At 41.9% G+C, this 23,307-nt stretch overlaps 1 protein-coding gene across 4 annotated transcripts; it reads right to left on the bottom strand.

Annotated features, from left to right (window-relative positions):
* Positions 1 to 5,649: 5,649 nt before the first annotated feature.
* LOC133899423 (expansin-A11-like) lies at positions 5,650 to 15,024 on the bottom strand. 4 transcript variants are annotated; one of them, XM_062340417.1, is made up of 6 exons: positions 13,663 to 15,024; positions 12,613 to 12,805; positions 9,995 to 10,742; positions 6,810 to 6,948; positions 6,422 to 6,731; positions 5,650 to 6,336 (listed from the first exon to the last, which is right to left on the bottom strand). In XM_062340417.1, the coding sequence occupies exons 3-6, from the start codon at positions 10,088 to 10,090 to the stop codon at positions 6,033 to 6,035; spliced, it is 849 nt and encodes a 282-aa protein (XP_062196401.1). In that variant the 5' UTR covers positions 10,091 to 10,742; positions 12,613 to 12,805; positions 13,663 to 15,024; the 3' UTR covers positions 5,650 to 6,032. The 4 variants fall into 4 exon arrangements, with proteins under 4 accessions (XP_062196401.1, XP_062196396.1, XP_062196416.1 ...); XM_062340412.1 differs by having other exon boundaries at positions 12,613 to 12,789; XM_062340432.1 differs by lacking the exons at positions 9,995 to 10,742; positions 12,613 to 12,805; positions 13,663 to 15,024 and adding an exon at positions 7,053 to 7,244.
* Between the last annotated feature and the right edge of the window lie 8,283 nt (positions 15,025 to 23,307).

Raw genomic sequence — 23,307 nt, 5'->3', positions numbered from 1 at the left:
TATTTGCATGAGTAATCAATCCTTCCTCATGTCCATGGGTAGGACCATAAGAGATTTAAATTTACGCTCATCACTAGTAAGAACAGTGTGGGCTTTCAGAATGTCTTTACGGGCCAAATCGGGTATGTCTTGGAGGGCTTCAAATATTTCTTCAGGTGAAGTTACTGTAGGTTGAGTTACCATAGGCTCAACTGCCTTCATAGAAGCCTAAAAGTAAGTAGTAATCTCTCCAAGAAAGTTGCAAAGTGCGCCATGTGTTCGGTGCCTCTTTGCCTTGCTACTTTCATAGTCGGATCTGCGGTGGAGGCAGGGGTGGAGGACGAGAGGCGGCGACAGCGTTTAAAGTGCATATAGGCCCCTAAGTAGGTTTTGGTGATAATGATAAACAATTAAAGAACTAAAATAGAGTTATGAAGTATAGATAGGTGTGATTCCATCAAGTGAAAATTCGATGCATGGTGACCCCTAAAAGGAAAAAAGAAAAGCGGCACATGGATCCTATAGTTTTAAATTTTTTTATCGTTTTGAAATTGAGTTTAGGATGCCATACTATTAAGGGGGATACGAATGCATAGAAACAATGCTCAAGAGAATTAACAAACCCATGAGAGACATCGAACACAAGTCTTGCACCCTTGTTAGCCCTAATTCTTTTGAACTGAGAAAATGCGAAGGGTCCGCATATCTGTGTGGAGGGTCTACACTTTAGCTGCTTTGGGTTAACTGCAAAGGGTCCGCATATCTGTGTGGAGGGTCTACACTTTAGCTGCTTTGGGTTAACTGCGAAGGGTCTGCACTTTGACGGAGGGTTCGCACTTTCCAGGAGTAACGGCTAGTTTTTGAGTGTGAAGTACTTATACCCCACACATTTTCAATCCAATTGTAACCAGGCATTCATTTTCGACCTAACCTAAGACAAGAAACTCTAGTTCATCCAAAGCTCCCCTCTCCAATCCCCTTTGTGATTCTTGGTGAAATCTTTGGTAGGATTGAGTGAGAGAAAGGAGCAATGCTAGTGAGATACAAATCCATTATTTGAGTACTCGTTTTCTTCGTCAAGTCAGTGATTCCGTGTTTGTTACTCTTGGTGGTTCGTCCACCTAGACGACTAGGCATCACCCGTCGAGCTTCCAATCTTGTGGTGAGCCCCGGAAAGTTTGTATTACCCCTGCAATTAAGTAAGTAATCATAGCTTGATCTTTGTGGTTGCTTGGGTTAGGAAAGGGTTGAAAGAGACTCGGCTCTTTGTGAGCTCCTCAACGGAGACATAGGCACTTCTTACTGGAGTGGGCGAACTTCGGTGAACAAATCATTGTGTCTCATTTGTCAATTTATTGTGATTTGTTCTAGTCCCTAGTTTCCATTAATTTTTTTGGTTTCAATCATATCTATCTCTTTGTAAGTTTGAGCTGCATGTACTTGGATATACAGGTTGAAAAATAACCTCTGGTGCTTGGTAATTTGTGGATTTTATACTCATTGTCTTTTCATAGGCATCAATTTAAGTTTTCTCCAGAAATTCCGGAGTATCTGCAGAAATCTGCGGAACCTCTGCATATCTGCGGAGGTTCCGAACAAATCTGCGGAGAGTCCGCAATTTTTTAATCTTCTACGTTTAGATTGTTAAATTTTCAGATTTTCCCTATTCACCCCCCTCTATGTGACATTTTAGGCGCCCGATCTGCGGAGGCGACGGCGGCAAGTGGACCACCGTCAATGGTGAGGGCGACGACTGCTGGGGCGGCGACAACGGCGATGGCGGGGCCAACGGTGGCGCCGGCGTCGGTGGGAGCGTGAGAGCCCAGCTGAGTCAGGTGAGGGAGAAATCAGCCGATTCACACCTTTGGGCCGCGGAATCGGATCCAGTTACATGCGATTTTCATGGAATTGGAGGGTCAATTCAATTCCGAAGGGCCATAACAACCAAACATCATAATTGAATTGGGCTAAATTCCAATTCTGGAATTCTGGGCTCAATTCCAATTCTGGAATTCCGGGTCCAATTCCAATTCTGAAATTCTGGACCCAATTCCAGGAACCAAACGGGACATTATACAAAGTCGTTATGGAATTATTGAACAAATTAAGTTGGGGTTGGATCATAACGGTGCAAGTGGGTCGGTTGCGACCTATATATTGTTCTCTAGCAGTACTAATTATTATTAGTAGGGGTGCATAGGGATGGATATAACTCATTATGTACTGTATCTTATATTTTTTTTAAGTCAGAGTCGAATATAAATAGTATCAGATCATTAGTTTTTCATCATATATCTTATCAAACATTATTTTCTCAGAGTCAAAGTCGGAGCGGATAGTGGTGTAAACTTTCGGTTAGTCGGATAGATAAAAATTTTTCATTTCATTTGCATCCCCACACAATACATTAAGCAATATAGGGGTGCAATCAAAATGAGCACACAGAAAGTGATCGCTGAGATTAGAAATAAGAGCATTCAGTATTGTCTGTCTACGGATATGTAACAATATATCTATATATTATTATATTTTAAGTAAAATTATAGTATATTTTCTTGTAACATCTAAAATTTGGATATTTCGAATGAATATTAGTCATCTTGTATCTTATCTTTTTTCCTCGGATCCAGAGTCAGACACGGATAGTATCGGATATCCATTGTTACATTTCATATTTACTTTACAAGCCTTGTGACGGATAAAAAATATTCCTCCTATTTTTACGCCTACTTATTAGCTACTGCTAGTTGCGTATATGGACCCCAACAAAGAACAAGTTGGTTGAGCGTGGTGTCACAATATCAGACACTGGCCTCAGTAACTTAAGTATGGATCACAAAAACAATGGCCTTGATTGTCTGGTAGGTAGTGAACGAGTTAAATTTAACACAGGAGATCATCGGGACGGCGATAAACTAGTCAAGTCCTGACCAACATCGCTACCAGAAACTCGATTTTCCTTGACGGTGTTGACATACATACATACATAGAGAGAGAGAGAGAGGGAGGTTCAGTTGAGTTGGTAAAACTTCTCAATCGATAAGGGCACGAGATTTGTCAGTAACTGGCCGGGAAACTACTCCATCTCTCGATCTGGAGAACAGCATCATCTCCTCATGATCACTACGATTTGGTGTCTTCAACATAGATCAACGGTGAGTCGACTGGTGACTTCAATCAGTTTGAATGCATGTATGTAAACCTGTAGGCTTGCGTTTGGTTTCAAAATACACTGTAGGCTGCAGGTACAAACATGTTTCTGAACGATTTGGCCTGTCTCGGGCCCTCTCATCCCAGGTTCATGAATGCTTGTATTTTTTAAAAGACAGGAGGAAAAGGAAAGAGTGCACCCAGTGAATTCAGCCCCGTTTATTCAGAATTATATTCAGGAGGCATATGGATAAAAAAATGCTATTATATGATATGGCAATGGTCAAATTAAGTGGTTGTCCTTGAAATTGTGGTGACTAGCTTGGCTTTTTTTTTTCTTTTCCGTTTTTCCTGTTCGCTGTCTGTTTGGTACACATTTGCTCGTCTGACTTGTTCAGAAGTCGGGGCGTAATAAAGCCCTGTTTTCAGAAGAAAAAAAGAACAATGATCAAATAAATTAAGCACACGCCTTATAGGGGAATGAGTTCTGCAAAAATGGTAGGATTTTGGTGTAATTTGTTTAGAAAATATATTTTGTATGGATTTAAGGTTAAATTCCACACGGATTAGGTTTTTTAAGAACCACATATGAAATAATAACTTAGGCCCACAGCAAATCTGCAATGAAGTAGCATCCTCTCTTTTCTCCACCCATGCGGCCCACAAATTCCTACGCTCTAATATGGGCCTCTAAGTCTTTTGCATTATCAGACTAACTTGCTGCCTCTTTGGCCCACGCTATAAATGTGACACCAAAACATTACAGGCACAATATTAAATAGACCAACAAATTTATCTTTTTTTAAGAATACATTCAGAATGCACACAAGTGACGCATAACCCCACTCACAACCGACACACATCTAAGGGTTCAGAAAAGCATATTATTAGAATATAAGGTCATTACTTATTTATATGTGTATTTGCTAATTATATTTAGAGTTTTATCCATTATTAGTAGCAAGTCATTGTTGTCACTCGACACCAATAATTATATGATAGATTCACACTACCACACCTACACCATACACACACGTACACATGCGCGCACGTCTCTTACATACGATAGAGAGAGATTGGAGACGTTTAGACACACGGTGCGTGAGAAACGCGCACGTGTGTACACAACCTACTCAGGATTAATCTTGAGGATAAATGCACTTAGGAATAAATTCCAGACGGAGGTGAACAACTGCGTCGAGTGTTGAACGTAGGGTTTATTTGGCAAAGCAATCTTGTGGTTGAGGATTCCCTGCATGCATCAGATTTCGCACGGGTGGTGTTGGAAAGATGAACTAGTCGATCTGCCAGCAAAGAACACAGGAGCCAGCCCTGCGCACGCTAATTCGAATCCCTCGGGCAAAATAAGAACAACGAATTCGGCCGCACATGTGTGCGCAAACACAGAGAGATAACAGTGGAAGCTAATGCATCACTGGAAAGATACGATCCACATCCCATGGTTAGTTATAACTGATAACTGAAAATAAATTTGCCGTCCGTGTAATAAACTCTGCAAGTTCACTATATTTCTAACACTATAGCTTCAGCATATCTCAAATCTCAAAATAGAACAACATTACAGAACGACTTTTAGGTTCATTTTGGAATGCGATCTTTTCTTTTCTCCTTGTCTCTATGCAACTGATACGAAACTGTAAAATTCCTTCGTTCCAAACCAAGGCCTACAGATAGTATGGCCAACTGTTCTTTTTCGGCCCAACTGACAATCTTGGCTGGTGTTATATGAGTTACATAAAGAAACAGGCATTGGTTTGTGGTTACAGTTTACATCGTCAGAGTTTAGGTAAAAGGTTCGGCCACCAGCAAAAAAAGTTGATGATGCTTGCTTTTATCAGCTTGCAGTGTTCATATGTACTAGCATATATAGTATGCAGTTTGATTAACTCTCCAAGTTGTCAACTAAAATGAAGCTTTCATCGGATTACTATTGTAACGAAGACAATCTCGTTCCCTTGTGAAATCGATACGTTTATTCTCGCAGAAGGACAAAGAAACCGACCTGGTTCCAGTAAAAAATATCCCAACTCACAACAGAGGTCTCTAAAACTTTTGAAGCCAAAACTTGCAAACAGTATTTTCCTTTCTGGAGGAATGCAAACAGTGTGCTTTGAACACAAATTTACTAATCATCGTGTCACTCTGATACACACAATTTGTTATTGGATTATTCATTTCTGGGCTACACATCCCAAATATCTATATATCTGAGAGACAATGAGAGGTATGAGTAATGATGAATCTTTCCTTACATGCTGTGTCTTCCTGTGTTCCATCTATTTTGTGTAGAATCGTTAGTTATTTAACAGTAAAGACCGGCGATACTGATTTGAAAATTGAAATAGGGTGGAAACTCCTGACTTCGAGAAAACATCAGATAAATTCACAATATGCCATCAAACAAATGCATAATCCTTAAAATGTTATACGTTGTGAGGATAACATGTACATCTATCGACACAATAATAGCATATAAGGGGCATGACAAATTATTGGCAAATCGTAGAATCTCCTGAAAACATCCCATTAATAAGCATTCAAAGATGCAATTAAATGGTACACGGCCATAGATTTGATGTCATGGGCGGGTGATCAGCCACTAATTTTCTGCTCATCACCACAGGCAGCCATTAATCAATTCCTGAGCTCAAACCTAATTAAGCATCCCTGCGGAGTACACCTACTCAAAGTAAAAACGTCCTGAGCCCCATCTTCGGCGGCTGCCGCGCTTTGCAGGGCGCAAAAACACAAAACCAAACGTACGTAACAGCACCACAACAGTCAGCAGCAGAGACCCTGCCGCTCTCGAGAGAGCTGCTCCAAAACAGAGCCCTCCTCCGGCGACGCTGGTCGACGTGACCGAAGTCTGTCCGGCCGGCCGGCTAGAACTGGTTGCCGGCGAATGTCTGGCCGAAGACCCAGCCGGCTGGGACGGCGTTAGCGCAAGTGACGGTGCGGGCGTCGCTGGCGGTGACCTGGAACGACAGCGCCTGGCCGTCGAGCAAGGCGCCGTTTTGCCAGTATGCGCCCCAGTTGTGGCTCATAGCCTGCCACCCCGCCCGCGACCCCTTCACCGTCACCGCAGTCACATCACCGGCGCCACCGACGTTCGTGACCAGCACCAGGTTGAAGTAGGAGTGGCCGGTGATGGTGAACCGGATGCCACCCTGCTTGGCACACGCCACTCTGCACAACACAACATCGTCTCAGCGTGCCACACACGGGCCGGCAAGTCAGGGTACGAGACCTGGTTGTTGTTAGTGTCACGTACCTCCTGTACTGGACGGCCACGACGCCGGCGCGGGCCTGGGCGATCTGGGTGAACACGGGCTCGGCGAGGTCGAAGTGCGGCTGCGGCGGGTTGCACCACCCGCCGTTGTTGTTGGGGAGCGCGTAGTTGGGCGGGCAGAAGTTGGTCGCCGTCACCACGGCGGAGCCCGACAGGCAGCTCCCGCTGCCAGTGCACCGGATCTCGAAGCACGCGCCGCAGCTAAGCCCGTTGTCGTACAACGCCGTGCTCAGCGCCGCCGTGTTCGTCCCGTACCCCGCGCTGTACAAGTTTCCGTACCCGCACGCTCCTCCTGCACATTGCAAAGATCGATTAACATGTAATGCAGTGTAATAAACAGCTGAAACTGTGCAAATGTGTATGTGCTCACCCATTGTGTCGGAGGCGTCGCTGCCACCGTAGAACGTGGCACGGCCGCTGTTCCAGCCGGAGTCGGCACCAGCAAGCTGGAGCACGGCGGCGACGGCAAGAACCAGCAAGCCTAGGAACTCCATGTATAGTATATCTCTCTAAGAAGGAGCAATAAGAGGGTTAGCAGAGGCCACAAATTAATATAGATCTAGCTAGGGATGCACAAGTACTTGCAGTACTAGATGAGCACCACTAGGCTTACTATTGCTACCTCAACTTGCTGCAGCGCGAGTGCACAGGATGGTAGGAGGAAGCTGGGGTGCACATATATAGGCACATATGGCCTGTTTGGTTAACTTGGTACGTGCAGGCCTGGCGCGTTTGGTTACCTGCGCGCGGACTGGACAGGCTCCACACGTGCAAAATCGCTGTGCCGGCCAGGCTCCATGGAAACAGATTTTGAATGCGTTTCCGACGGACCTGGCTAGCTCGGTGCAGCTAGTGTACATGTGTATTTTTTATTTAACTCTCAATTTTATTTAGACTACAAGAGTAGTCCAAAAATTCTAAATATTTTCATGAGCAAATTAGAGCTCATTAGTAAACTATTTTAATTAGTTTGATCCAAAAAACTTAATACAATATTTAATTAAAATTAGCAATTCTTATCATGTGATATACTAATTTATAAAAATATTTTCAACCCTATGTTATTTGGTGAAAAATGAGTTCCTTTATAATGCAACATGTACTTATGCAGGCAACCAAACACAATCTTTTCTTAGCCAAACTGAGTATATGCAGCCAACCAAACAAAACCTATTGTATCTCCTCAGTCTGGCTAAACTCAACCTGGCTGAGCAATGTGGGCAGCCAAACGGGCCCACATTGCATCGGAAGTCGAGGAAGTGCTACGCGTATGAGGAATCTTTCTTTTTTTCTTATGGAAATTTTATCAGGGATGTTGCTGCCTGTTGAATAGTTTAAAATCAATGAATGGAAAAGCCCACTTGTCAGTGTCACTACAGAACATGTAAAAAGATTCGCTGCAATGTTTTGGCGGGGAATAAGTGAGAGTTATGCTGGTAACATGGGCAAATTGCCCAGTTGGGGCCTGGGGGCGCCTGTACTGCATCCCTAACAAACTGTAAGTAGACCCTGACTTCTCATCTACCAAGAAGAGGCGATCAGATAGGTTAATCGGCAATCAGGCTAAACCTAATTGGATAAAAAAGGTCCTTTTACTTTGTCGATTGGCGTGAATTCCATGTTCGCTTTGACTTTGAACTCGCTTGAATTTGAAGCCATTGTTTCATGTGGTAGTTTTGATTGTCACGAGGTCATTAGACATTTTATTAGTAAATAATAATGTCAGCTACCGTTAAAATCGTATGTCTGCAAGGCAAACAGATAGTAACAGATTCACATCTAACACTGGAAATATGGGAAAGTAAGCCTTTTGCATTGCCCTATTGGACTATACCGGTGACAGTTTAGGGAGCTATACATTACTCCCTCCGTTCAGAAATAATAAGCGTATTTCTTTTTGAAAAAGTCAAACTTTGTGTACTTTGCATTTAATCAAATTATAAGAATATATACTATATAAAAATTATACAACTAGATTCACAATTTAAAATAATTTCACACTATATAGGTTTTGTAACTATAAATTATATATTTTGTGAGAAAATCTTAGTCAAAATTCAATTTTGAAGGCTAAGCCCAAAAGGAATACGCCTACTATTTCTGAACGGAGAGAATACTGTTCTAGTGTCAACTCTATTGATTAAGAGGCCCACAATTACGAGCATGTCATAGAGATATCATATACCATATGTAAAAATCTAATCTAAAAAGAAAAAAAGGCAAAAACAGGGATAGTTATGGAACAACAGGTTGAAAAATTACTTTTGACGTACTATCTAGGATGAAAGTATAGAGCACCCTTGATGAAGTATATGAGCTACGAAAATTGAGATGTTTAATTCACAGGAAGAAACTTGGTATTTTTCTCACCTACTTGATTTAGTTTACTGGTACAAAAGAAAAAAGTTGAAGCATCTTCTTGCAGTGAAACTAGTAGTAGTAGTTGTTGGAAGCAAGCAGCCTACAAAACTCAATCTTTTTTCCCTGTCTAATAATGTGTTCCTTTGATGGCAATTTACCCCCATCCTCAAAAGGGCAAAACTAATTAAATAATCAATATTAATCCAAAATAATAAGTAGAAAGTACACGGAACTCACAGGAGGAACTTGTTATTCTAGGGTGTCGAACCAGTGTTCAAGATTCAAGAAGGCACTTGTTTAGTGGTTCCAAAAAACAACACTTGTTTAGCGATACGGCACGGCCTCCGAGATGAGGATCAGATGCTCTGGCACATGGCCACAGGTTCCGCCCCATTTGACTCTAGATTAGATTTAAGGCCTCGGTTTGAAATGTTCATCTTTAAATTTCATCTAGTAAACTCTTGTTAACATATCCCATGGAAACTGCTGTCTAGACTTCTAGAACCAAAAGGGATTGTGCACTGTGTAAAGGTTCTCTCTATTGTCTATTTTGTGCAACTTGGGTAGATGGAATTTGTGAGTTTAGATTATTACACTCAGATATGCCACCTTAACACAATTCCCTTCCATTATTGACAACTAAAAGCCGATAGTGCTCTTAATTAGCACCAGTGGATATTAACGATTCAAGCTGATGCTATCATGCTACACAAGAAACATGACTATTAAAGTCTTTCAGATTTGGCTTTTCTCCTGCTACAGCGATCGCTACAAGGAGTCACAGATCAGCAAGATGAGGGTTGCCTGAGCAACGCAAGATATCTAGCTAGTAAAAGTAAAACTAACCGGATTAGGCAAGATCATGTGCCGCACCCGCAAATACGGAAGAAAGCTAGAAAGCACTACTGATTGATTTATTGTCCTGTTCAACTGTTTATGAATGTAAAATGCATCATCTTTTTCAACAAGGGATGTAAAAGATATCTGGAGTTCAATGAGCTACTCAAGCTTGAAGATATTCAATTTTTTGTCGTCTACAATACATGGCAGTTAAAATCAAAACATGGTTAACTATATCTTTTGTCCAAATAACAGGCTTGTTTAATGTATATATCAACCAAAAGAGCTGAATGAATCATATATTCAGATGAATAAGTAATGAGCAATTTGTTGAACTCAGGAAAAGCATCCAACCTGGATCACCTCTGGTTTGAAGTTGAAACTTGCCTCAATTAACATATACAATGTGAAAATCATTAGATAATACCAGCTCCAGCTGACAAGCCTCATCAATTATGCTGGATATGTACCAGATCCGTTCATATGATGATGCGGTACTGCCACTAGAGTTGCACCAATTTCAAGCAGTCACTCCAAAAATAAAGGCTTCTGCTCCGTTCCAACCATCTGAAATAGTTGAAGGCCATCCAGATATATCCAAGTTTCAATGATGGAAGGGTCTGATATAAGTCCACACCACCTTTTTGCCGATGTTATAGATCAGCTGCACCAGTCACATATGATGTGCCCTGAACACTGAACCTTCACTGAGCTTCACGAGTTCCATTTTAGATTCCACCAGTGTACATTCACCAAAGTTAAAGGGTGGTAGCAGTTGCAACTGTTATGAGGGCTGAGAATTGAAGTGTGAGCGCTGTACTCACCACCAACTTCATGAGCTAGGTTCCGAGTATATAGCTCATAGCTTTTTGGGGGTTCAGAGACCCTCTACGTAGAAAATGTGCAAAAGTACTTTCAGATATACCACGTACCAAGAATGTACTACACTGCATATTCAGAGTTCAGTCTTGGTGCTAAGTTCTTCCAGTGTGTCATTTCCTTAAGTGCAACAATGCAGATTCTAGCAAAACTAAGGTGCGAAATCCTTGAAGGCCTGGCATGATCACAGGCTTGACACATGACGATTTATGTCAAACCAGACCTGAAATATATATGAAATGAGGTGACATGATAAGTACATATTTGTTAAAGATATGCTAGTATATTAGGAGAATGTTCTACTTTTGTCAATTGAAATCAAAAGTATTTCCAAAATAAATTTTAAGATGCTTCTCTGACATACTTTGGGGATAATAAAATTTTCAACAAAACTACCACACACTTTCTCCAAATTCCAAATCGATGACAGTTAATTGAATATTTGAACTAAGAAATGCTAATTCGACAAAATTACATTTAAAAGTGGCTCTAAGTACATACTTTGTAAAAAAACCATTCCAAACAGATATCTCTAAACGTTCAGCTCATTTGCCTAGTAAGCACCTCGTATGTAATGTTGAGACTTTTTAAAACAATGACTAAAAAGGTTCTTTTTGGCCAAATACAGAAAAAAAAGTAGTGTATATATTAAATAGAAAAAACCTCGTATGCACATGTTGAGACTTTAAGAAACAATACGGCTAAAAAGGTCATTTTCAGTCAAATACTGAAAAAAGGTATTGATTCTATGGCTCTACGTGCACTAAAAAATGAATTGCACAAACCATTAAGGCTTAAGTGTGAGTACCTCCCTAAAGGGCTCAGTACTCCCCTCTCTTAAGGCAAAGCCAGGGGGGGTGTCTTCTCCCCATGGTTGAGTTTTTTTTATTAAGGCTTAAGTGGTATAGGTAGTAGTGGTGTAGTTTGTGGTTGTAAATCAAGACCTTAGAGTTTGTTTGTGTAAGCAGGTATAAGAGTATGAGGACCAATCGCTTCGGATTGGCAGGGAAAATAGTTCATCTCCCTCCCAGTCAGAGTGGATTGTGCCTAATCACCACCCTTCCAAACAAGCCATTAACATGCATTACAATTTAGCTTTTAACCTTACTATATGAAATTATGAGCATCAAGCCATTAACATGCATTACAATTTAGCTTTTAACCTTACTATATGAAATTATGAGCATAAACATCTCCCAGTTTTTTTAAATGTCCAGGATGATGTTAGTTTTACGTGAGTATTACATATTTGTAATTCGAAAAAGAAAATATCAGAAGGCCACAAAAATATCCTCACTTGCGGAATTAAGAGTTCATAAATACTCCAACAAGAACATGTCTTTCAATTCTTGCTGAAATCAGGCTTCACATTAAAAAATTAAGCTTCTCAAATTATGAATCACTGAAGCCGATGGTGTTACCCACACAAGAATATTTACAGTTTCCAAATCATCTAGATTTTGTTGGGTTTCTTTTAGCCCAAAAAAAGAATCAAATTTCAGAAACATATCATATGGAACACGATACTAGTGGAACAAAGCATTTTCACTTCTGATATTAAAAATTTGCTAATTTTGAAGCTAGAAAACAAACTAGGGCAAAGGTATTCATATATAGATTTGATAGATGTGTTAGGAATAGCAACTTGTATTCAATGAAATCCTTTAGGGGCAATATATAGAGAGTACATGAGAGAGTACAGGATAAGGACTCTAGTAATCTATACGCAAGGGATAAGGACTCTATATTCGGAAAGGCTAGATCAGGACAAGAGGAACAGCGTGGAAGTTGCAACACACAACCCTAACCCTAATTTTGTCTTTGATACCATGTTAGGAATAACAATTTGTATTCAATAGTAGCCCCTTGAGGGCAATATAGAGAGAGTACAGGATAAGGACTCTAATAACCTATACGTAAGGGATAAGAACTCTATATTTCTAACAAGATGGTCTTCCCTATTCAGGACAATTTGAGTGAAGAAAATGAAATTAGTTGGTCAAATGAATCTAAAAAGGATACAGAATATCATAATTTGAATTATGAGTAAAAGAACCTTCAAGAGATTACTAGAGCTAGAAGAAGTTCCTCACCAGAAGTGTATTGTAGATTATGCAGGCCTACAAATTCAGGCTGCACATTCAAAAGATTATGAAGGTCATCACAGTCTTCAATGCAAAGCATGCAGCCATTATCCTAGATAAATGCTCGTAAGCAGATCCCAGAGTCTTCCGTTAGCATGATATGGTTTGCTCCAATTTCAGGATGCCCTGCAGTAGTAAGCAGCTATTCATCAATTAGAGCACCTCCACTTAAAGGGCCAAGTGAAGAAACACGTGGATGCCAGTTTTCAAAATTCTTATCCATTCATAAGAATGTGACTTCGGCTAGCATAAACACTGCTGAAACTGCATCTAACAGTAAAGAAAAACAAATGGGAGCAATTGATGTGCACATTTAGCATCATGCTGCTATGAAAACAGGTGATGGCTGTTGCTACATACATGTTCCCTTCACTTTTACTTCACCCGACGTCCTGTGACAAATCATAATTCTTTTCTAGCCACATAACAAAGTGAAATAATGCTACCAACAGTCAATGTTATCTCAGAGATGCACAACTTTTACAGTACTTTTTGAACCCTCTGTTCATTTCGCTGGATTATGAACAAATGAAAATGCAACAGTTGCTTTTGACATATATTTTGAGATGCACCTGACAACAAATTAAGTTACTGGACTAACTTAGAAAACATCTGCATGAGTGTGACACTTTGGGCCAGTCTACTAGCTAGCTAGAGAAAAGAGAATATAGTATGCTGTGTGGCATGATGGCATCTAGGAAGCAAAGGATGAATGAAAGTACCGAATAGAAGAAAATGACCATTAAGAGGCATGGTCCTATCATCTGCTGAAAGAAATCGACAGCGTTGGCACTTACAGACTATTTACACAACATAGATATTCAGTTCAATAATCTGGGTTAATTGGGTAGTAATTAATAAGGACAATGATCCATGTAAGTTATCAACATGCAAGGTACTACAGCTTACTATTTCATTGATTTACAAACTCAATTATATGGAGAGGAGCAGCAAATTTCAAGGAGGGGCATGAAAAGGGAAAGGAATAGACAAACAAACCTCATAAATAACGTCTCCTTGATTGTCCCTGAACCATTTGTAACACAGTCATCCCTACGAAATCAATTACTTTACTGCAAGTTCCACCTATGGCTCCAGAGAAGAACTTGTCACCTGTGAACTTCCAACACGAACAGTGGCTTCAAACTTTTCTTTTCATTTCTTCCGATATTATACAGTGACCAATCTTAATTCCTTTCTTATACATCTCGTTTGCTAAAGCAGTAGCTTGTTCAGCATCTCCTAACCTTGCTATACCAGCAATTAATATGTTATAACTAACAACATTTGGTTCCAGGCCTTCCTTCTCCATGTCAATCAACAATCCTTTTGCAGTTTCAATCTGAGAAAGCTTACAATATCCATCCATCAATGTGTTATATGTAACAACATCGGGCAACAAACCTTTCTCTCTCATGTCATAGAGGTACTTGAGACCTTTCTCCATGTCCCCCAATTTGCAGAATCCACTTATGAGAACATTATACACAAACAATCTGTTAGCAAAACCTTCCTTCTCAGTTTGGTGAAAACGGTCAACTGCTTCCTCGAGCCTTCCTTCTTTGCACAATCCATCCACCATTCCCTCGTACCTCCACCTTCTCCATCCCGTACAGCGCCACCGCCTGTTTCACGTTGCCAACCGCGCACAGCCCGGCTAGTAGGCAGCTGAACGCGGGCACGCTCGGAAACAGCCCGTAGCGCAGCATGGCAACGAGGAATCCGACCCTGAGCTCCGGCTCCCCAGCGGCGCAGGCCCCGTCGATGAAGATGGAGTAGGTCCGCTTGTCGGGACTTGTCGGGACGCACCCGTGCGAGGCGCAGGACGTCGAGCGCTTCATCGAGGCGTCCGGCGCGACAGTACCCATTGGCGAGGGTGTTGCAGGAGACAACGCTGGGGAGGCGCGGCGCCAGGCCGCGCATTGTGTCGAACAGCCTGCGAGGGGCAGCGAGGCGGCCGAGCGTGCAGAGGCAGTGGAGCAGCACGTTGAAGGTGGCAGCGTCGGGGTGCGGCGCGCCCCGCTGGAGCGCCGCGGAGGCGCCTCAGGGACCGTACCGCGCGCGCGAGGCGAGGTCGCGGTGGCCGGGTGGGTGACTGCGTCGTCGGCGCAGGGATCGTCTGGCTGTTGAAGGGACGCAGAGGCGGCGGCGGTGGAGACGGAAATGCGGTGGAGCGAGGCAGCGGTAGAGGGTGAAGGGGGAGGGAGGCGGCTATTTGGACGGCGCCATGAGAAGCGCATCGGTCTGCCATCGAGGCCGGCGGCGGGCGAGGCGAGCCGGCTGGCGGCCTCCCGCTTGTACTGATTAATATGTCGACCCACTAGATTTGACTCTTGGGCCTTAATGGTGCTACAACTACGAGGCCATGGGCCATTTCTTTTTCACACCTCCTAAACGTCTCAGCACCTTCTTTGCCGGCGGATTTTCTCCAATAAGATTCTCTATCTTCAAGCTTATAGGGAGTTTAATGGGTGTTAGATTGATCCGACAGAGGAGGTGGATGTAGGAGTGAGGTAATGGAGACGTCACCGCCCGTGGGCGATGGAAGGCCGTCGGATGGACAGATGCTGGAGCAAGGGAGCTCCAAAAGGAAGAGATTAGCGCGACAGTGACCATAGGCGTAGATCCGACGATAGGGTGCTACTGAAGACAATAAGGTACTGACGAAGAAGGCAGAAGGAGGGGCAAGGTGAAGGAGCACGAGGTCCGTCAGGAGGGGCGAGGCACATCCTATTTCTGTCTGTCATGAGGTACTGAAAAAAATTGAAAAACAGGCTGTGAAAATATAACATTGCCCTTTCCTTTTCTGTTCACTCATTGAATCCATTCAAAATTTTAAATGAGCTTGTTAGAAGGGTTAGAGACTGATCAAATACGAACAGAACATTGGCAATTCTTATACAGATTTCTGAGGCAAATACAAATTCGAGTGCTATTCTACACGGAGGATAATTCAGGTAGAAATTTGTAGCCATCGGGAAATTCGAACGAACTCGGACATCCATAATAGCAGACTTTTGTTCTGACGTGCAGCATAATGAATCCTTGTAATATAATAGATTATTAAGGTAAATTTATAAGATAGATATTTATATTGAAGAAAAAATTATCAATTTCATATCCGCGTCCGTACTTTATTTTATTCATGTCTGAAACGCCTATAAAGAGAAAGCCACTGCTCCGAAAAGTAATTATGACCATATCCACATCGTGTCACTGTTCAATTGCAAGATGTATTGTTATTCATATTCATACACTATATAAATGCTTAACTGGATGATTAATGACAAGGGTCTTGCTGAATTTGTTTGACCTCTCTATATATAATCGATCCTTTTTTATTTCAAGTATGCTCCTTTAATAAAATAATGCTAGGACCTTTGGCCCTGATCTAAGAGGGGTGTACCGTGTGCACAGGGTATGAGCCCGGTCAAGTATGGTGCTCAACTGTACCCTCTACCAACCGAGCAAGTTCGATGCTAGGGTTCACAAAACTATTTAAAGTTTAAAAACCACTTGGCAGCAATTTTTCAAATTCATGAATATCACGAAAATCGTTAAAAATTTAGTGAGAATTCGCTCAAATTCAGTCGGTCAAATTTATACATCGGACCAAAAACTGATCGAATGGACGATTTGGTAACTGCTCGATTTGAACCGAAAACCGATTGAATTGTACCGAAAACCGACCGTATTTCTCGTATTTCGTTTGTGATAAAAAGCCACTTGAATTCGATCGAAAACCGTTTAGTTTTATCGCAAACAGCTCAAGTTTAAGAAAAATTAAAAAAATAGTTCAATCTTGTAAAATCAATAACTAATTTATCTGAGCTTTAAATCAAGTGAGACAAATTTTATAGGTTTTATTGTAACATGATATTACATGACAAAAGTATTTATACTCATAAAAAAGTTGTATATTTTATGCGAGAAAATATATTTGCTAAACTTAGTTAAATACGTAGTTAATTATTTGCTAATCCAAAAATCATGAAACTAATTTTTTTAGTCTTCTTACATGATCCTATGTCTTTTAAAAATACATGAACTTATGAAATAGTTATTGCAACATGCATGATTGTGTAAATGTGTTGCAAATATATTAATTCATAACTAACCCATCACATCTCCAAAATTAGTGAAACCCCTTTTAGTAGTTTATTTATACTATTCTTTATGTAGAAAAAATAATGGTAGATATGAAAAAAATAATTACAGTGTTGTTTCTTAACATGTTCACTTTATGTTTGTGAAATTTGTAAAAATCATGGAGAAATTAATAAAACTCTAAATGAAATGAAATCAATTTTAAAGATCCTCTTAAGATATGTCTTACATGAAAAATATGTGTTTATATGTTAAGCTTTTCTTTAGTGTGATGAGCCAAATTATCATATTCATATGGCCCATTTCAGCATTATTTTAAACTTCCCCTTCATAAAATATGATGCAAACGACATTATTTTTGTAAAAAATCACATTAGGTCACATTTTATGATTTTTTTATTATTGTGAATTTTTAAATTCAAATTTGAAAAAAATATTTTCTAAATACAGTGCAGACTAAATTGACTGATATTCACGAATACCAAGCGGTTTTCAACGATTTTTCAAACCCTGATCAATCCCCTTTTCATGAATGTCCCTAATTGAACTTTATATTATATGTTCAGTTGCCCTGCCGCAACTGCTTGATGATATCACTGGTGATGAGCTCTATTTTGACACCATTGTTGTAGGTACCTATCCCCGAAAGCCCCGTGTAGTAGAGCCCGTTCGCTGCGGACAACCTTAGATCATGAGCCCCTCTACTGCACAACTTTTGATCGTGAGCCCCTCTACTTCATAGCTCTTGATCCCTATTCTCTGAACAACCTTGTCTCCCTAGATAGAATGGCGACAAAAGTTGAGAACAACCTTGTCCCCTTCTACATGGGTCTATTTGGTTTTCTGCATCCCAGCCTATATGCACGAGAAACTTGCATTCGCTCATGTATTTTCATACTAAAATCTGTATGATGGATCCAACCTGCACTAAAGATGGCTAAGCGGGCCGAGCCAAATGGGCCGGCACAAGGGACGACTATTTTGGCTCGACCCAGGCACGGCACGGCTAACGGGTCGGGCCGGCACAGCACGATGACTTGGGTCGTGTTTGGGCCGGAGCCACGGAACGACGCACCGGCACGGCACAACCCGTTTAACTGTTCATATTTTTGTAGTATTTTATATAATTTGTTTAGATCTAATACCTTATAGAATATGTGGTGCAATGGTAGTGTGTTTGACTCCCAAGTAGAAGGTCGGGTGTTTGATTCCGAGCGAAAGCAAGTTTTTATGATTTTTTTTCTAATTTTCCATGGGCTGACGTGCTGACGGGCAAAAAAAATCATCGGGCCTATCGTGCCACGGGCCAGCACGGCATGGCCCCGTCTTAAATGGGTTGCCATGGCTGGAGTCGCGACATGTGGGCCACCACGGTACGACCCGTTTAGCTAACGAGCTTAAACGGATTGTGCCTCAATGGGCCCATGCCGTGCCAGGCCGGGCCACCCATTTGGCCATCTCTGTCCTGCACGAGTCATCTTAGCTATACGATACGTCCAAATCAAGCTCTACTCTCATCCAGACTGGATGGATGCAAACTGTATGAGCTAGAGTTTTAGAAGGGCACACTCGTGAGTCATAGGTCACAAGGTCATTGCATCCGCTTATATAGATAACTAAACACCTTCACAAGTTCACTTCATCCGCTCATACAAACAACCAAACACTCTTCTCCGAAGTTATACACCTCCCCTATCTACTTCCACTCAGCCAGACTATACAATGCAGCCTCTCTTGTGCAACCAAACACACCACATAATGGATGTTCAACAGGATCTCTTCAGCACAACTCAGACAATTTCACCAGACCTTGAGCCACATCTTTATAGCACTCCGGTAGCCGGTGACGAAGACGATGGCGTCGAAAGGATACCACTTGCCGCCGGTGAACTCGACGGCATTCCCATGCACGCTCATCGTGACCGATAGAACCTGCACATCACACCGCACAATGGATGTTCAGCAAGATCTCTTCAGCACAACTCAGACAATTGCACCGGAACATTTTTCCGCGCCATCGAAAAGTAGTAATAAAAGCTTCACTGATCACCCTGAATCTCGTCGTTCTTGATCTTCTTGAAGGTGCCAACATCTATGACCGGCAGGACGGAGCTTTGCTGCTTCCTGGCGAAGAGCCAAATGGGCGGCCTCAGGAGCCCGTGCTTGGACGTGTCCCCGAACAAGAGCAACACCAGTTTGCCTACCATCTAGATCGGTGGGTACTTTTTTTCGAATGGGAAGGATTTTATATTAAAAGTAAGCACAGTCCATCCCCTTTTTGGGAGAAGGACCCTGAAGAAACAGAAAAAAAAAACAACCTATTACAACCAGGTCCTTACAACCTTCTCCTACATCTCTGGTGACCTGCATCGTTAAAAAATGGCGAAGCCAGAGCCGAGTCCCACCATCAGGATCAGGGCTAGCCCTGAGGGAGGTCGAGCGGGGTGGCCGCCCTAGACCCCAAAACCAAGGGGCCCCTCCACATGTATTTGTGTATAATATATATATATCTAACAGTTCATACGATAACATATAGAATTAGGTGTCGCAATTTCAACCTTTTCTCCTTTAGACAACAGGGACTCCTCCCATCATAAATACAATACATACCATTTTGAAAAAGGTTTGATCAGATTTCTAAAACCTTGATTTCAAGTTTTCAAAAAGTTAGTGTGTGAGGGTGAAAGGGTTAAATGGCCCAAGAGAAAGGTAAATTGAGCAAATAAAACTTCTACCGAAATCTAGAATAAATAGCAACCTTAGTCTAGATGAAAGGAAATATGATTACACAAACAAGCTAGGAGAGGGTAACAAAATAAGCAAGCAAAGACACTAATAAAATACGGAATTAAAAGCTTGCAAGAATATAAATGCTCAAATTAAATTATAGAATAGTAAAGAGATGGACAAGACAACACCAGATTTTTTTTCTGAGGTATCAAGGAGTTAGCACTCCCCTTTAGTCCTCGTTGGAGTATCCACCAAGGATATCGCTCCCCTTGAGTCACCAGGACTCAAGTGCTCTCTTATGATTGCTACTTCTCCATCTCCGAATTAGCGGGCATCAAACCAAGTACATAGCTCTTTCCGAGGTTCCCACAAGAACTTTAAGAGCTCATCGAGACACCTCCAATCACCAAAGACCGGCTGGGTGTTGTCAAACACCAAGAGTAACAAGCCAATAGCTTTACTTGATCAAAATCAAGCCTAGACTATAGCTAGATATACACTTGCTACTCTCCAAACACCAATGCTCTCTCTTGCTTCTTGCTGACACACACAATATATGAACTCCTCTGGGTCGCTAAAGAACCAAATGAAAGAAAATGGAGGCATATTTATAGGCTAGAGGTCCTAATTTTAGCCGTTACCTAACCACTCAATTTTTTTGTTAACACCGGATGATACGGTGAGTACCTTCTTACTCACACCGGATAATACGGTGAGTACAAACTTCCATTGCCGCTATGCCAGCTGTCATTAGCTGTTACTACTAAGAAATCGTCTGTGTGCCATCATTCGATGAACACCGACCTAACACTGGACCATCATGTGCATACAAATTATCCGTTGCAACCATCTCTGTAAAATATGCTTCGATGATGATTTCAGTGCCATCACCGAACTATCCGGTGCGTTAAACTTCTTCTACCCTTAAAATCTTCTCTGGTAGAAAAGCTCCGGTGAACACACTTTTCCATCACTGGAATATCAGTGAGTGAAACTCCTTCAAACCAACCAAAACAAACATCTATAAAAATATTGCTCCGGTGATCCTTTCTTGCGTTCACCGGACCATCCGGTGATTGAACTTTCTCCTGCCACCAGAAACTGTTCTCTGCAAGAATTGATCCGGTGTACAAACCATGATCAACGGACCATCCAGTGAACTGAGCTTCAAACTTCTTCACTTCGAATCACCTCTAGAATAAATAGTCCGGTGCTGTCATCATTGCATCACCAGATAATCTGGTGAGTTGAACTTTATTTTTTTCTGGCAATTCCCCTTTTGCTGAAATTAGTCTGGTGCTCTTATCACATTAACACAGGACTATTCGGTGTAACACTTCTAACAATTTTGGCCACGTGTCACTCAGAAAATCATCCGGTGATTCCATCACTTTGTTCATTGGAGCATCTAGACTGTTTTCTGTCTTGAGATAACCATATGCTCTGGTGAGATTACTTCACATAGACCAGATCATCAAGTGAGGTAATTTTCTCTAAGCTCGTCCAATTCAAACTTTCTTGAGCTCTAACTTCTCGACATCTTAACCACGGGCTTCTATGAGCTACCTAGTGCTAGAATTTCATAAGTGTGCATGAAACCAAGTCTATACTCATTAGGTCAAGCTACTACTCTTAGCTCTTCTTTATAGTACAGTTAAAAGACTAAAGAAAAATGACCTATGGTACTCTAAGTGTCATTCATCTCCTTTACAACACTTAGAACTAGAAAATTGTTAATCTATATGCACAAGTTCTTTGATCATTCGCATAATCGCCTTAGGGACAAAAAATATCCAATTATCATTATGAACTAAATTTTTAATTCCTTTTAAAACAAATTGTTAGTCATAATTATACAATTGTCATTAATCACTGAAACACTTACCACTTACATAGGGACCTAGATGCTACAATCTCCCCCTTTTGGTGATTGATGACAACACATATGAGAAGCTATAGATATGAATTGAAGTACACCCTATCATACTAGGCAATTGATAGCATATCATAATAAAACAAGAGAAAGCCTAGCACTAGAACAACATATCAGCTTGAAGAAATAGAATTAAGCACGCAAAAAATTGAAGACTGATATGTTGGAACAGGAATGAGAACATACGAGCATTATTCTCTCTATCCAACTGAAGTGCTAAGAACATGGCCTCCTGCTGCTGCCGGAGAGACTACAAAAACATCATCTGCTGCTCCTACTTGTGAATCATGTCTGCCTAAAGCTTCACCTACATCTCAGCCTGTGCTGCAAGCTACTGCTGAATCTGTTGTTGTTGAACCATCTGCTACTACTGCATATGCTGAAGAATCAACACAAGCTCTGAAGTCTGTGTAGCAGGGAATACTAGAGGAGTTGTCTCATGCGCTGAAGAAGTAAGAACTGAGGTTTGAGGAGCAACCTGAGAAGAACCTCCTACCTCGGTATCGTGTGACCTAGTGACTAGAGAAATGTACTCAATGTCGTCTGAGTCTGAATTGTTGTTCACGTCAAAGATATACTGAGGTAGCTCTGCCTTGGCCTCTACTAGGGCCTGGTCCTTAGCTGCTGCTTTCTCTCGCTCATCAATAGGGATCAACTCCTGAGCGTGAACCATGACCCGCTGACCACAACGTCTGTCAGTGAGAGCAGAAGAAGCATACTCCTTGTAGCGAGTAACAGACTCCTCATAGGTCTCGAGAAACTCGAGATACCTGATGGCGTGAGCAAGCAAATGAGAGATGAAGTGCGCGTATGACTGCTGTCTGGCCAAGGATATCCCCTCTGCTATGCATCCTCAATCTCACACAGGATCAGATCCACGATATCAAAACATCGGTGAGTGAGGATAGAAAGAATCAACTACTGCTGCAAGCTGGTGATAGCCTCTCCGTAGCCGATCCTTAGCAGCAAATTGCGTCTCAAGGCCATGTGGATGGCCTTCGCTACAGGTGTCAGAACGTATGGTAGTCGCGACGAACCTAGAGTGAAGGGCTGTCTGAAGAGCGGCATGATCTCCTCATCGGTGGGGAAGATGCTACCAACCATAGGACGGAGAGAGAGTTTGGCGTTCAGATGAACGACCTCGTGCAGATACCTGGAACTTGCCTGAACCCCCAGAGCCTCAAGCAAACTATTTTGGTATAATCTGAAAGTCTCTCCCTAGAACAGAACTGAATGAAGTTCCGCTTTGGTTAAATCCATATTGTGGCGTAAAACACTATGACTCAGTCTTCTACATATCTATCCACGTCAGTGAGCAGAGTTGGAAGTCCAGGAAAGGCGTCAAAGTGTTGCAGCACATTCAGTCCCCCTGCAGCCGACTACATATAGCGCCAATTGAGCATATTGTGCTAGCTCAAACTGACCTTCTTCCTAATATAAGAGTGGAAGAAACTCTTTTGTAGAACTGTCTAGAACCTGGGATCAACCCCCTCATCCCTAACCTCAGGAAACCACTCCTCAATGGGCACAAAACGCAGCTTCTTAATCCTCGATGACTTGTAAGAAGTCACATCGATGAGCCTAAGCTTTGCCTCTGCCTATGGCTACTCTGTCTGCTGCTGCTCTGCCTCCTCCTCCTTATCTAGCTCTGGCTCCTGACGAGCCCTCTTCTGACTGCATGACTAGTTGGAAGGCGTTAAGTCCAACTTCCTGGCAGAACGGGTGCAGGTGGACCAACGCGGAGTAGGGGAGTCATCTTGGATCGCGAAACCTCGCTGAGTGTCTGCTGCCTCAGCTGCTACCAAGGCTCTATCCCACTCCTTCTGAGCCTTTGACTTCTTCTTTGGCTGCTTAACGGCTCTGCCCTTGCCCTT

Source organism: Phragmites australis, chromosome 2 (genome assembly GCF_958298935.1).
Source record: "Phragmites australis chromosome 2, lpPhrAust1.1, whole genome shotgun sequence".
In the NCBI taxonomy this organism is placed as follows: domain Eukaryota; kingdom Viridiplantae; phylum Streptophyta; class Magnoliopsida; order Poales; family Poaceae; genus Phragmites; species Phragmites australis.
The sequence above is the reverse complement of the archived record's forward strand: the minus strand, read 5'-3'. Positions and strand labels throughout refer to the sequence as shown.